General features: G+C 32.4%; 1 protein-coding gene across 1 annotated transcript; it reads left to right on the top strand.

Annotated features, from left to right (window-relative positions):
• The first annotated feature begins 1,796 nt into the window (after positions 1 to 1,796).
• On the top strand, positions 1,797 to 8,965 carry LOC139503123 (toxin CfTX-B-like). Its single transcript, XM_071292850.1, has 2 exons — positions 1,797 to 1,865; positions 5,598 to 8,965. Exon 2 carries the CDS (start codon positions 5,618 to 5,620, stop codon positions 6,746 to 6,748), a length of 1,131 nt encoding a protein of 376 aa, XP_071148951.1. The 5' UTR covers positions 1,797 to 1,865; positions 5,598 to 5,617; the 3' UTR covers positions 6,749 to 8,965.
• The last annotated feature ends 7,686 nt before the right edge of the window (positions 8,966 to 16,651 follow it).

Here is a 16,651-nt window from a genome sequence, read left to right as displayed (position 1 = left end):
CAATTTAGTAGTGTCAATCCTGTGATTATGACCCGTGTATATAGCATATTAATCCTGAATACACCGTTTGGTGGTGCGCCTGTCAGATGCGGAACGTACAGATAAGGTAATAGGTAACAGGTGAATATACTATTGGTATCGATATCGGACTCGATCCGGAACTTCTTAATTATTGGCAATACTAATTACGTGGAAAACAAAAGAGCCTGGAGTGGTGTAATTTTTAATCTACACCTTTGTACTATATTAGTTATATATAAAGTTGAATTCTTTGATTCGTCGTTTTTACGTGATGACGTCTGACAAATTGGACCTCGTAATTTTAGTATTACTAGAACACACCCGCGAAATCGCGGGCATTCAGAGCGGAGTTAAAAGTATGTAAAGTGTTGTTAGAAGTTTTATACCTCCTCCTTCATTTCCAAAATTCCCAATTTTTGGTTTTAAATCAATTTCAATATGAACATACATTTAGTATGTTATGAACATTTAAGTAAGGAGCCTGTAGTTCAGTGGTTGTCGTTTGTTTGTGTGTTACATATTTGTTTTTCGTGCCTTTTTTTGTACATAAATAAGGCCGCTGGTTTTCTCGTTTGAATTTTTTTACATCGTCATTTCGGGGACTTTTAAAGCTGAGTATGCGGTATGGGCCTTGCTCGTTGTTGAAGGCCGTACGGTGACCTATAGTCGTAAATTTCTGTGTCATTTTGGTCTCTTGTGGAGAGTTGTCTCAACATGGCAATCATACCACATCTTTTTTTTTGTAATCAATGAATTTTGTAAAATATTTAATGAATGGAGAATTTCAGAAAAAGGTATCAAAAGTTCACATGAATAATTTTAGCGCTTATCTGTATATTACTATATAAATAAAGTGTATTTACTTTCAATTCTTAGTTTAGTAATCGATCCATGGTGGTCAATTGACTTAGTATACAGACCCTCTCCATTTAATAAACTCTGAACAGAATTAGAATACACTTTATTCGTACTATTTGTTTGTTCAAAGTATACAGAAAAACGCAAACCGGAAGTATAATCTGACTTAAAATTTCGTCCAATGACGGGACAATATCCGGATGCCTTTTTTCTCGTTTTTCTCCCAAAATAAACTCAATCTGAATAATCATATGAATGGATGAAAAATGCGACTATGCACTGTACATATAGGACACAGAGTCGTGTTGATTAATTTATTGTGGAAAGAAGAGAAGCGACACCAAAAATGAGGTCTTCTCGTTTAATAGTATAGATAGATTCCTCGTTATCAAGCCTTTTCTTAAAATAAAACTATTTGCGACAATCTGAGAATATAAAAGATAAATGTTCTAATTATCTTTTACTGTCGAAAAAATGTCTGTGTAGATTACAGTCAAAATATGAGGCTAAATATATTAAACAAGATGATTTAAAAATTCAATAACTATTGGTAATCAATTACAAAAACCTCTTGTGTTTATACCCTAGAATTGAAAAAAATGACAAAAGAAAATAAATATTAGAACAATTTCTACAGAAATATGAAAAGACATCATTATCAGAACAAAATCAAAATCAAAACGTCTTTCCACAGGAAAATGTAAGACATTCATAAATAATTATCAGAACAAAATCACAAGATTATTCCAAAGAGAAGTGGAAATTTTTTTGGAAGAACCTTATACAAACTGCGCCTTTCTTAGTCTTACTTATGTAACCACTTTGTCAACTTTGTCATACACAATATAAATATACAGCTATACGTAAACATTATTGTTATCGCTTTTGTCACATGTTTTTGTTCACATTGTCGAACATTTGATAAATCATGTGATGCCCTTTTGTAAAGGTTACCTTGTTTTGACGGGCGATTCAGTTTCTTACAGGTAAGTTTATTAAAATGGTTATAACACATAAATTAAACCAAGATAACCAATACGTCTACTGTAATACTGACTTCTTTTTACTTGTTGACAAAGATAAAATGTACATAAACCTATTATCAGGTAGAGTCAGCTGATATTTGTATACAAGAACGACATCGTAAATATATCAATGAGCGAAACCTATGTTTTGAGCGTTTACAAAGCTATCCTTGTTTGATACAGTCTAGTAATTTACTAGAATATCATAACAAAATTGCGAATGGAATCAGGGAATGTGTCAAAGAGACAACAACCCGACCAAAGAGCAGATAACAACTGAAGGACACCAATGGGTCTTCAATGCAGCGAGAAACTCCCGCACCCGGAGGCGTGATACAAGCTGACCCATAAACAAAAAATGTATACTAGTTAAGTGATAACGGACGTCATACTAAACAAACACAAAATAAAACATAAGCCGATCTAAGGCAAGTGTCAGCTGATGAGCTCCTGAAGATTGTTGTTGCTTGTTTGTTTAACTTTTCACCAGATATTCCAATTTGCTATTCATTTTATGATCCATGACATTTATATAATTATATTAAAATGTTAAGGAATTTGGTAAACCGAAACTATAATTATCATTAAGTTTAAAGAACATTAATTGTAAAAATATATTAAGATAACGCATTGAACAAAATGATTCCACGAAACTATAGTACTGTAGGTCCTAAAGAACACATAGTATTCATTTTAATACGTTTTTGAATGAATATATACTTTTGATGTAACGTAATTTGTTGATATTGTACATACATATTCGTTCACTGTAAAGTGATTTCAGAATGCGGTTTTCATAATCTAAGTGCTGATTTCAATATTCTCGTCTACATTTTATCTAATTTTTGTTTGGTTGAACAGAACTCATTGGTGACATATCAATCTTTATAATGAATACATTGTGCTGTTAACTAAATATCAATAGCACAGAAATCTCATGATACAAGTGTATCAACAATCAATGAAAGGTATGAATTTTGTAAAACTTTGTTTTCCTTTTTTACTTTTACCTGGTCAGAGGATTAGAGTCATGTGTTCTATATCCTCATTGCATTAAACACGTCAAATGTAAAAACATAATGCTTACACTTGAAAGATGTAATTATGTGTTTTGTTTATAAGAAAGTGTGAAAGCAGTCTTTTTCCATTGTATAACTTGATTGTATTGTATGACTCTGTTTTATTTGAGTATATATAAATGTTCGAATGTCTATTTATACGAACATTTCGGGGTATATATTATGACTATGTCAAAGTAAAAGATAACTTTTTTTTCAATTTCTGAGGCATTTCAGAAAGATATGAATAACCTACCTATCAATCAATAACTTTTATTCATAAAGCATTAGTTAAGCAATATACACTGTATGTTAAGTACTGTCACTTATGGAAAAAAGTTCAACTCACAGTCATAGAGAATTCAACCTTAATGATTTTGATTGAGATATTTATTTCCAATGTTACCATACAGATAACCTTGAGTACCATCTATCGATTATCGCTCGCGTTTTTTGTCAATGGTACGTTTTGTTACTCTAGAGCTAGCTCAAAGTACGTTGATTTTGTGGAACGAGGAATACTGCTTTTTCAAAAGTTGCTAAGACAGGGCTATGAATCAATCAGATCAAGGTCATCACTCAGGATATTTTACGGTCGCCATCATGAGCTGATTGCCATTATGACAAAAGTGTGTCAGAAATCTTATCTGATATTCTTCCTCAGTCATATTAACCTTCCATCATTACCGAACTGAACAAAGAAATAACACGACGGGTGCCGTATACGAGGCAGGAAATGCTTACCCTTCCGGAGCACCTGATTTCACTCCCGGTTTTTAGTGGAGTTCGTGTTGTTTCTTAATTATTATTTATAACTGTTGATGTAAATGTCCTTTGGTTTTGTGAGTCTTTGTTTACTCCTTGGTTTTGATTGTTATTGTATGTATCTGCTAGCAATCATATGATTTAGAACATACCAGCCGGCGTCAACAAAAACATGTAATGCACAAGCGAAAACACTGACGATGTTAGATTCAGTGGTACAAAGATTTCATGTGTTGTTAATTTTCTGACTTTTATCTAATATTTCATTCTCATGGTCAATACTACACATGTATTTTTCGTGTGAAAATATGGTATATTAACTTTTCGAATCTGACAGTTAGATACATGTAGGGCATGTTTGAATGTGCTGTGGGGTTTACGAATGCACATACTTACAATCAGAGCTGAGACAATACAAGTTGGATTTAGATCCCTGTCACATAATTAAACCAGCCATAATATGTATGTGTGTTCCGCCTGTCAAAAGTAAGCTGCTATTCAGTTTGTTGCTGTATTATGTTTGTTTTTCGTTTATTTTCTTGTTAATTAATACGGCTGTTAGGTTTCTTGTTTGAATTGTTTTACATTTTTGATTTCATGGACTTTTATAGCTGAATATGTGGTATGGGCTTTTTTGCATTGTTGGTGACATAAAGCTGTTAATTTCTTTTCCATTTGGTCTTTTGTTGAGAGTTGTTTTATTGGCAACCATGCATACCATATCTGTTTTTTTTTATGTTTGCCCATTATTAGGTGAGTGTAACGCTCTTTTTAAGAGCATCTATTTGTTATGCGGTCGAAAGATGTGTTAAAGGACTTCCACAAGACCACAATCTCTTTTTTTATTATGGTCATCTACCGGTGTTTATAGTCGTTGCAATTTGCAGAATAAAGCCAACAATAGTATACCGCTGTTCGAAACTATGATCACTGATGACTCATTTTAATTGTCCTATTATAACAGTAAAGAAATAGTTAAGAAAAACAAAGCTTTTCAAATGCATGCGAAGCTTTTTTCTGGATTTACCTGCATTTGGAATACTCAGAACCTTCATTTAAATGCCAAGCTGCTTTACACTTTAACACGCTAGGAGATAAAGGACCAAAATGGATGGAAAAATAGCATATTTAACTGTGTACAAAAATAGTTGACAACCGGAACTAATTATTCATTTAATTGTTGATACACTGATACACTGTAAGCTAGATATTCACAAAGTAGACTGATAATATCATATCTGAGGAATGCATGCCATTTCTCAAATTGGTAACGTACAAGATAGGACGATAGAACCTAAACTATAACTTTTTACGTCTGCTTAAAGCAGCAGCAACCAGGCTTTAACAATTGGAGTCGTCATCATTTCTGTTTTGACATGAACTATCTTTAATATAGTCATAATTGTATATCAACTTTTAACAAAACTTTATGTTTTCAAAACAAGTTTAGAACTTTATAACCAAGGAAAAGATGAATTTTGCTCTATTTGTCAATATTTTCGTCATGCAGGGTATTTTTGGGTACTTTTTTGAGCGTCACTATTGAGTTTTAAGTAGACAAAATACTCGTATTGCGTACATAATTTAAAGTCTGATATCTATAATGAGTTTATACATTACTGGACAACGTTAAACTTTTAACGTTAAAAAATGAAATCATGCCACAACATGAACAAAGAGAATGCTCATACAGAAGTTAGCAGTTGGTGCTTTCAAAAGGTCAAGTGGTTTTATAGGAGAGGTTTAAAACGACTACATACATTAATTAAGTTATGGTAAAAGCTCAAATGTTGTGTTGATCACTAGTTCTCATAATGATAAATGATAAACACTTCTGTATATGTGTAGACATTTGATCGTTTTCTTTCAGATACTAAACCTTGAAACAGTATGGAAACTTGCCTCAAAGATATTGAAGAGTTCTTATCAACAACAAAATATAGCGATAAATTTAGAAATGGAATGGGAGATAAGAAAACTGTCGAGGCAGTTAAAAACATTGCAGCTGTAATCCCTGTTTTGCTAAGTAGGAGGACATGCGATGTTATGGTAGCTAGCCTGAAAATTGTTTCCATAATGGCTGATGCAGACCTTCCGGGTTTTGGTGAACATGCAGGTGGAATAATATCTGTATGCTCTGCAATTTTAGGTACAATATGGAAAGACAATCAAAATATTGAATCTACTATTATGAATGACATTGTAGCAGAAGAACTAAAATCAAAGGTCAAAGGTATACTTGCAACATTTTATGTTTCAGATTATTATCTCAGTACTCTGGAGTCTAAATGCCAGGATGTAAACCAAAAAGATATTGATCATATGATGTCGGTAATAGATCTATATCAGGGCTCAGAAATGCTAGGAAATTTAAGATGCAAAATAGAAAACGGAATAAAATTTCAAGATGTTGCCGAGGCAAAAAGAATAATATGCATTGTAATTCTATATGTAAGAATAGCAGTGATTCGATCATCTATGTTGTGGCGAATGTTCTCAGTTTTAACATCATGTACAAAGAAATGGCTTGGTGTTTGGAAAATGAATGACTCCGAGATAGCAAACACAAGCGATGCCATCAGAAATACTATTAAAAAGGAAGATGAAATACATAAACAATTTCTTAAGTTTCTTACAGAACCTGATTATAAAACAATTACATTGTTATCTGTTTTTAATCCTTCAGAACACATAGAAATTTCAACATTTGTTAGAAGTTTAGGAATGGAATTCCAACGATTAACTCACTATTTACAGGGTACGTTTGCCATTAAATTAAAAAGGAGGAACCACTTTTGGCTTATAATGTCACGTAATGTGACGGGTTCTATGCGGGGTTCACTTAATCCGAACAAAAATCAACATCTTTTTAGATTTCAAGAAGTATCAGCGAAAGATAGCATATTCACAATTTTCTCTATCAGATGGCCATCTTGGTATGTTCACATGTCATATCACAGAACATGTAGAGGCTATAATGAAGCATCTATACAGATAGGTCCACAAGCCCAATGGAACTGAGGTTAAAGGATGGCCATTTCGTGATGTCCCCAAAACAGTGGCCTTGTAGCTATGCATACATATCAAACTCTTGGTTTTCAAAGTTAAAAGGATCCGATGGGAATCCGGGAGAAAGGGGCTACTTCATTTTTGAATCTATGGGGGAATAATGTACTTAATGTACGTCACAAAATTCAATGTTCCTTTAAAATGTTAATTTTAACATAATGAGCTATATTCATGAATGAGTAATTAGGATAAAAGATTTCTACCATAGTAATTTTATTTAAACATTTACTCAATCTTAACGGTTATGTTAGTTTATAGAATATGTTATTTAGGTACGATGTAGTAGGTTAAATTTAAAACCGTTCTTTTAAAAAAAAAGTATACCAAGTTTTTCAAAATCGTTTCTCTTTTCACATATACTATTCTTAGTGAAATATATTAATATATAAACGGCACCATAATTATAAATTAATGACATCATGGCATTTGATCACAACTTTCTAGTGACGGAGCGATAATTTGGAATCAAAAGGCACTTTGCATTTATGATTGGTTGATGGATTGAACTTATAAAACATAAATACCTAGAATACAATATCCGTCTTTCGTTTAATTTTAATGTGTAACATTGAGTATGTAACAAATAGATTAAAATTGTCATTTTTAATGTCAAATGAAGCTTTTTCAATGTAAAATTCAGTAAACCTCTCGGTTACACATACACAGACCATTCGCAAAAGATAACACGCGCAACACTGTAAATTCTACATACGGTGCATCAATTTTAACAAAATCCCTGGGAGTAGAAGCACGTAAATATAAGTAGCATATAATATAGTGCTTATTTTTAATTACCGATGTTGTAACTAGACAGAGTACAAATGAGAGGTTTAACGGACTATAAACCCAGGTTTAATCCACAATTAATCCTGGTATCCATGATGAGATTTGTTTTACAACCACTGGGTCGATGCCACTGCTGGTGGAGTTTTAATTCCCCGAAGGTATCACCAGCTCAATAGTCAGAACTTCTGTGCTGTCATGAATAATCATTTATATGGTCATATTTATAAATTAACTGTTAACAAAACTTTTGATGTTTTGAAATACTAAGGCTATTACCTCAGGAATAAATTACCTTAGCTGTATTTGGCAAAACTTCTCGAAATTGTTGTCCTCAATGTTCTTCATCGTCGTGTTTTATTTGGCCTTTTTTTACTTTTTTGGATTCGAGCGTCACTTATGAGTCTTTGATAGACGAAACGCGCGTCTGGCGTTTATACAAAATGTAATACTGGTATGTATGATGAGTTTATTTACTTATAATACAATTCCTTTACCAAGTCAGAAATGCGACAGCTATTTGATAAGGTACTTCCCATTTAGATTTATTTTTAAGTTTGGTATTTTGTTATATCATTTTTTCCTATTTCAAAAAGAAATTGTTAGTCAAAACATAACAATTTTGCAATTGCTGTAATAAAGTATATAAACCAAAGGTTGCAGTTTTTGATTTAATGACGGTGACACGGTTAAGAAAAGTCCACAAGTTACTAATATTTAGCAAGTGTGTAAAGAAGAATATTAAGAAATAAATAGTTTTTAAATTCAAAGGAGACAATTCAAGGTAACAAATAAAAAATGAAGAATCGCAAAATCTCCAAAATGAGTGAGAATGGATGCTTTCACAAGTAAATCTCTCCAGGTACATATGGTATTCATGCTTATACAATAGTGTCACTAAACAAATGTAAAAACATATGAAACTTGAAGATGATTTAAACAACTTTAATATCTCTCTGTTTTTATCAAAAACAGTATAGCATAAGATTATAACCTTAATTTAAACTGTTTAATTCATAATCGCAATCGCAATTATCTTTATTATGATACTCAATATAGTTCTGAAATGCTTAAAGTTGTTAATAAATATTTCCTATAACAGAATAAAATTGAAAACATCAGTAAATAATGTTCTTAACCATGTAAACGAAAAACAAGTTGGAATATGTCCTTTCGACTTATACATAGCGCTAGTCATACAATGTGTACTTTTATCATATACTCAGACTAAATAACATATGATTTTTACTGTATGATTATAGCATTAAATTAACGTAAATTTCATTTTTTCGAATTGGTGCCTAGCAGGCTGATATGAAAAGTTTATCAGATGTTTCGACTTTTGTCACATGCCTTTCAGTAACGTTGTCGCATGGCATTCCGGTACTGGATACTGGAAGGTATAGTGTGTAAAATAATAAAAATTTAAATTTAAAAAATCAAAAAAACAAACAATAAACAAACTAATTATGAAATAAATACATTTGTAGAAATAAGTTGACCTTTTCAAAGAGTGTTCATTATGTCTATTTTGTCGTTTAATTCGGCCATATTATTATATTAAAATATGTTTCTTCTCTGTTGAGGCATATGATAGAACAATTTCATATATGTACTCAATTTGGGGTCCGACGTCCGTGATATTTCACTGTTTGGATTTCTATTTGGGAACCACGTAAAAGGATCAATATATGAATCTGTTTCTTTTTTCTCCATTGTTGAATTATATGATAAAAAGATCATAACATGTCATTTATCATATCGCATGTATTATCAGCCCTCGGGCAATATCAGCCCCCAAGCCATACGGCTTTTGGGCTGATTTTGAACCTAGGGCTGATAATATATGCGATATGAAAAAGGCCATGTAATAATCTGATAATTTAAAATGAATGAACTGTTTATCAAAACCTTAGATAGAATTTATTTGGTTATGTAAATATTGATAATAACAATGAGATACCATCAGCTTACTTGTTTAAGTGTATTATTGCTTCAATTAGGAAGATATTATATTATGACATTCTTCAAACGCTTTTAGTACACAATTGTAAAAAAATGTGAATAAATTATATGTCATTATCGACAAAGTCATGTGTTGTTCTGGCCATTCTCCTACGTCATATGTTTTTCTATGAACGATGATCTATCCGAATTAAAATAAACACAACAGAAGTATACCACTGTACAATTGTCCTGAATCGATTAAGCGAAACCAAATCAAAGAAACAGCGATAAGCAATGGAGGAAACACGTCACACATATGAGGAAAACAACGGAACAACAGAAACACTGAAGTGCAACAAATACAAACGCCAATATACATAGAAACAGACTATTCAATAACAACTGTCAATTTCCTCACTTTTTACAGGACATTTAAGACAAAATAGTTGTTTGAAACTGGTGTTATGTCTATCCAAACTTTCCGCGTTCATGGCAATGTTAAATATATCACTTAAATGACAACATTACATGGCAAGAATACAGTACAAATATAGCGCAAAACATTTAGGACAGAGCAAGACGTAAATAAATTATATAACAGTACATTACAATATGTAAACATGTAAACAACAGAATAGCAACGAATATCTTTCTTAAATTTACCACAGTTAACCAGTTCACCACAATCAAAGTACATACTAACTGCGCGTCCCACAAATGTATCAACGTCACTTTTTTGTATGACGTTTATATTGTCACAGGTAATTTGTTTTATTGAATATCATGTATATGTTACAGACCATATAAGTATTCGGACCGTATGCGAATACTCGTATGGTCAAACCGGTTACTCATATGGTCCAGGATGAACTCGACTTCAAAAGTCTTTGGACCATATGCGTTAATTTAAGACAAACATTTATCAAAATCTTTTATTGATTTTACAAATTTATATTATTTAAATTAGATGAATAAAGGGAAATGTATCATCAATTAATCCTACATGATAATCGAGAAGGGTTTTTATCAAAAACTGAAAATATTAGAATAACAAAGCACCCTTAATAATTCCCTCTTTGCTTGAGATTTCGACACGTTTTTGATATCTTTGCTCATTGTATTTTCCACGGATTTTTAGCTCACCTGGCCCGAAGGGCCAAGTGAGCTTTTCTCATCACTTGGCGTCCGTCGTCCGTCGTCGTCCGTCGTCCGTCGTCCGTCGTCCGTCGTCCGTCGTCCGTCGTCCGTCGTCGTCGTCGTCCGTCGTCGTTAACTTTTACAAAAATCTTCTCCTCTGAAACTACTGGGCCAAATCAAACCAAACTTGGCCACAATCATCATTGGGGTATCTAGTTTAAAAATTGTGTGGCGTGACCTGGTCAACCAACCAAGATGGCCGCCACGGCTAAAAATAGAACATAGGGGTAAAATGCAGTTTTTGGCTTATAACTCAAAAACCAAAGCATTTAGAGCAAATCTGACATGGGGTAAAAATGTTTATCAGGTCAAGATCTATCTGCCCTGAAATTTTCAGATGAATCGGTCAATCGGTTGTTGGGTTGCTGCCCCTGAATTGGTAATTTTGAGGAAATTTTGCTGTTTTTGGTTATTATCTTGAATATTATTATAGATATAGATAAACTGTAAACAGCAATAATGTTCAGCAAAGTAAGATCTACAAATAAGCCAACATGACCAAAATGGTCAGTTGACCCGTTTAGGAGTTATTGCCCTTTATAGTCAATTTTTAACCATTTTTCGTTAATTAAAGTAATCTTTTACAAAAATCTTCTCCTCTGAAACTACTGGGCCAAATTAATCCAAACTTGGCCACAATCATCTTTGGGGTATCTAGTTTAAAAAATGTGTGGCGTGACCTGGTCAACCAACCAAGATGGCCGCCACGGCTAAAAATAGAACAAAGGGGTAAAATGCAGTTTTTGGCTTATAACTCAAAAACCAAAGCATTTTGAGGAAATCTGACGGGATAAAAATGTTTATCAGGTCAAGATCTATCTGCCCTTAAATTTTCAGATGAATCAGTCAATCGGTTGTTGGGTTGCTGCCCCTGAATTGGTAATTTTGAGGAAATTTTGCTGTTTTTGGTTATTATCTTGAATATTATTATAGATAGAGATAAACTGTAAACAGCAATAATGTTCAGCAAAGTAAGATCTACAAATAAGTCAACATGACCAAAATGGTCAGTTGACCTGTTTAGGAGTTATTGCCCTTTATAGTCAATTTTAACCATTTTTCATAAATTAAATTAATCTTTTACAAAAATCTTCTCCTCTGAAACTACTGGGCCAAATCAAACCAAACTTGGCCACAATCATCATTGGGGTATCTAGTTTAAAAATTGTGTGGCGTGACCTGGTCAACCAACCAAGATGGCCGCCACGGCTAAAAATAGAACATAGGGGTAAAATGCAGTTTTTGGCTTATAACTCAAAAACCAAAGCATTTAGAGCAAATCTGACATGGGGTAAAAATGTTTATCAGGTCAAGATCTATCTGCCCTGAAATTTTCAGATGAATCGGTCAATCGGTTGTTGGGTTGCTGCCCCTGAATTGGTAATTTTGAGGAAATTTTGCTGTTTTTGGTTATTATCTTGAATATTATTATAGATATAGATAAACTGTAAACAGCAATAATGTTCAGCAAAGTAAGATCTACAAATAAGCCAACATGACCAAAATGGTCAGTTGACCCGTTTAGGAGTTATTGCCCTTTATAGTCAATTTTTAACCATTTTTCGTTAATTAAAGTAATCTTTTACAAAAATCTTCTCCTCTGAAACTACTGGGCCAAATTAATCCAAACTTGGCCACAATCATCTTTGGGGTATCTAGTTTAAAAAATGTGTGGCGTGACCTGGTCAACCAACCAAGATGGCCGCCACGGCTAAAAATAGAACAAAGGGGTAAAATGCAGTTTTTGGCTTATAACTCAAAAACCAAAGCATTTTGAGGAAATCTGACGGGATAAAAATGTTTATCAGGTCAAGATCTATCTGCCCTTAAATTTTCAGATGAATCAGTCAATCGGTTGTTGGGTTGCTGCCCCTGAATTGGTAATTTTGAGGAAATTTTGCTGTTTTTGGTTATTATCTTGAATATTATTATAGATAGAGATAAACTGTAAACAGCAATAATGTTCAGCAAAATAAGATCTACAAATAAGTCAACATGACCAAAATGGTCAGTTGACCTGTTTAGGAGTTATTGCCCTTTATAGTCAATTTTAACCATTTTTCATAAATTAAATTAATCTTTTACAAAAATCTTCTCCTCTGAAACTACTGGGCCAAATTAATCCAAACTTAGCCACAATCATCTTTGGGGTATCTAGTTTAAAAAATGTGTGGCGTGACCTGGTCAACCAACCAAGATTGCCGCCACCGCTAAAAATAGAACATAGGGGTAAAATGCAGTTTTTGGCTTATAACTCAAACACCAAAGCATTTTGAGGAAATCTGACATGGGATAAAAATGTTTATCAGGTCAAGATCTATCTGCCCTGAAATTTTCAGATGAATCGGTCAATCGGTTGTTGGGTTGCTGCCCCTGAATTGGTAATTTTGAGGAAATTTTGCTGTTTTTGGTTATTATCTTGAATATTATTATAGATAGAGATAAATTGTAAACAGCAATAATGTTCAGCAAAGTAAGATCTACAAATAAGTCAACATGACCAAAATGGTCAGTTGACCCGTTTTAGGAGTTATTGCCCTTTATAGTCAATCTTTAACCATTTTTCATAAATCTAAGTAATCTTTTACAAAATCTCCACTGAAACTACTAGGCCACAATCATCTTTGGGGTATCTAGTTTTTGGCTTATAACTATGAATTCAAAGCAGCTAGAGCAAATCTGACAAGAAGTTAAATTGTTAATCAAGTCAATATCTATCTGCCCTGAATTTTTCAGATGAATTGGACAACTGGTTGTTGGGTTGCTGCCCTCCAATTGGTAATTTTTAAAGAAATTTTGCCGTTTTTGGTTATCTTGAATACTATTATAGGTAGCGATAAACTGTAAACAGCAATAATGTTCAGCAAAGTAAGATCTACAAATAAGTCAACATGACCTAAATGGTCAATTGACCCCTTCAGGAGTTATTGCCCTTTATAGTCAATTTTTAACAATTTACATTAATTTGGTAAATATATGTAAATTTTTACCAAATATAGTTCTCTGTTACTAATGGGCAAAGTTCATTATAGATATAATTGTAAGAAGCAAAATCGTTCAGTAAAGTAAGAACTTCAAACACATCACCATCACCAAAATACAATTTTGTCATGAATCCATTTGTGTCCTTTGTTTAATATGCACATAGACCAAGGTGAGCGACACAGGCTCTTTAGAGCCTCTAGTTTTAATATGGTTTTTGTCCAGTATCTTTGGTGGTTTTTATAGTAAAATTCCTAAATATTCTAAAATCTTTCTACCAACATTATGTAAACATTCTATAACTTCAATTTGAGTGAGCATAACTAAATCTCACGTATTACTGACATACCAAATACTGGACCTTAACAGAATCAATCAACGTGACTTTTTTTAAATAGATAAAATATTAAGTTTTTTATATATTTTCAATTATAAATTTCAAATTAATTAGAGATTTCAGTTATGTTAATTTGTAGTATACATTTGTCTTTTTATTTTTAATAATTATTCAGTTTATTGCACAATTGGTTGTTAACAAATACTCCAAAAGGTACAACTATCCCAAATAGGTTTATCCCTGTGTATGAATTATCAAATAAACCAGGGGATTCACAAGATAAACTAATTATAAGTTTCAACAGTGGTTAATAAAATATTACAATCTATATAGTTTACAAAATCTGCATAGAAATAAATCCGGAAAACTTACGTTCTCTCTGTTTACGTTTTTCTACTTATTTTAATTGTATATCACGTTGTATAGATGTTTATTATGTATATCGAACACGTGTTTTTGATTCATTCTTGTATGTTGGAGTATTCTTAACTCATTTGGTAAGTTTTAAATTTAATGAAATAACTTGTACGCGCTACAAAATACTGAAAACTTGAAGCATTATATGAGTATATATCAATCATTGATGACATTCTTATGGTGAGTTAACATTATAAAAAACATGGATAAAGAATGAGCTTTTGTAGATACTTTGTTAAAATATTGCCAATCGTTTTGTGGAAACAAAGAAACACTATACATAAAACATGAGAAACATAATAATGCTCTAAAAGTATAATGTCTTAACTTTCACATAAACAGAGACACACACATATACCTACACAAAAACTTGGTCATAAAACTCTGATGCATAATTACTTTTGTAAACAGCAAATGAAACATTTGTTAACAACATATTAATATCAAAATATGAACTGTCATGCATTTTGTATCCAAGTTTTGAATTTTGCATTGATAAAATATGTGTACCTATTTTTATTTTATCTAGTAATACATTGTAATAACCCAACTTTAATCCAAAATTCTTGTAAAAATTCACATTCTTAAAAAAAATGAGTATACTAGTCTACTTGGTGACATACATGACATTGATTATCCTTCATTATTTTCCATTGATAAAGCAGTTGCTTACATGGTAATTTATGATTGCTCAATTTCCACCTAAACATTTTTAGTTTGTTATCATTTATCTGGTGAAATGTAAAGTTTAGTATATCATATAAATGACTTAAGGAATTTAGATTGAACATTTTTTTCCATTTTATGAAGCCAATAGGTGTGTCACTTTCTGTACCTTTGATATAATTAAATATATCTTTAGCTTTTAATATTTTAATGCAAATTGATTTGGCTTTGTTTTTTGCTTCTAACTAGAGATTTCTGTCTATTTGAACTTTAGTTGAAATTGATTGATTTGATTTTAACATGATTTTTCATTCCTTTTTGATTGCAGATTTTAGTTTAGAAAGTTCTGCTTTGTATCTTATAAACTTGACCAACATCTTGAAATTAGCAGACCGTGGCGTACAGTCCGACCTTATGTGTATTTTGGTAAAGAAGGCATACGTTCCAGACCATTCGAGTACGGTCCCATTACGCATATGGACTGGAACATGTATAAAAATACCATACAATGTCGGATAATATAAAATTTTGTTGTATAGGCTTTAGAAGCAGGACGTAAAGCGAGGCTTACCGATCCCCCCCCCTGTTGCGTAGTGAGTACAGATAAACTTTATATTTCCCGACAATGCAAATATATAATGTTTTTATCCTACATTTTACACCCGACGCTTGAAACTCTAGTTGTTAAAATCCAAATTGTTGTTAATATTTCCAAAAAATCGACATACTAGTTGTTCAAACGCAGACCATGAGGTGCACCCCAAAATTAACTGTTCCACAAGTAATACCCACATTACCGCTTGCTCAACATGGAAGCGGGGTAACAGGACATTTTATTTGTACAAGTACAAATTAAGCAAACATTTATTTTTGTACCTTTTATTTGTAAAAAAAAAATAGTTAGCTGATTGTAGGATAATATAAGTTACATAGTGCGCTAGTGACAAAATAGTAAATTCAATATTGAAGTTTTCTACCCTATATATATCGTATTAGGTGACTTTCACACTATGTAACGAATTTATCTTACCGATTGTCTTAACATGAGTGGCCTATCAAACCCATCCTACTTCCGCTCGGATGTATACAAAAACAAATGCCAACGATGACAACTTGTTTCCTTTAAATGTGTTTATTGAGTTTATTCCAATCGTTCATCATCTATTTCGTCATCTGTTAAAGCTTTAAGAATTTTCCTTTACACTGTGTCGTTTTTATCAAGGGATTAACATCACTACTAACCGTGAATTGAAATAAGCCCCGACAACTAACCCAATGTGGAGTTTTACTAACCCAACATGGAATATACACGGCTGCTTTTAACCAATCATATTCCTAGAAATGTATAGGAGGTAAATAAAAAGTAATATAACGATTATTGTGTATTCAATAGATTTAGAGTATAAACATATAAACAGAGATGTTTAAATATGTATCTTTCACATGATTGATGTACATATTCCATAAAGAAAAGGATAGAAGCTTATCGATATTCAAGGCAAATGGACAAGGTCAAAGCGCTATTC

Source organism: Mytilus edulis, chromosome 14 (genome assembly GCF_963676685.1).
Source record: "Mytilus edulis chromosome 14, xbMytEdul2.2, whole genome shotgun sequence".
Lineage (NCBI taxonomy): Eukaryota > Metazoa > Mollusca > Bivalvia > Mytilida > Mytilidae > Mytilus > Mytilus edulis.
Note: the sequence above shows the minus strand (reverse complement) of the source record. Positions and strands in the feature narration are given on the sequence as shown.

What these genes read in the sequence shown, in the direction of transcription:
- LOC139503123 (XM_071292850.1), top strand. Translation starts at nt 5,618, where the DNA reads ATGGAAACTTGCCTCAAAGATATTGAAGAGTTCTTATCAACAACAAAA.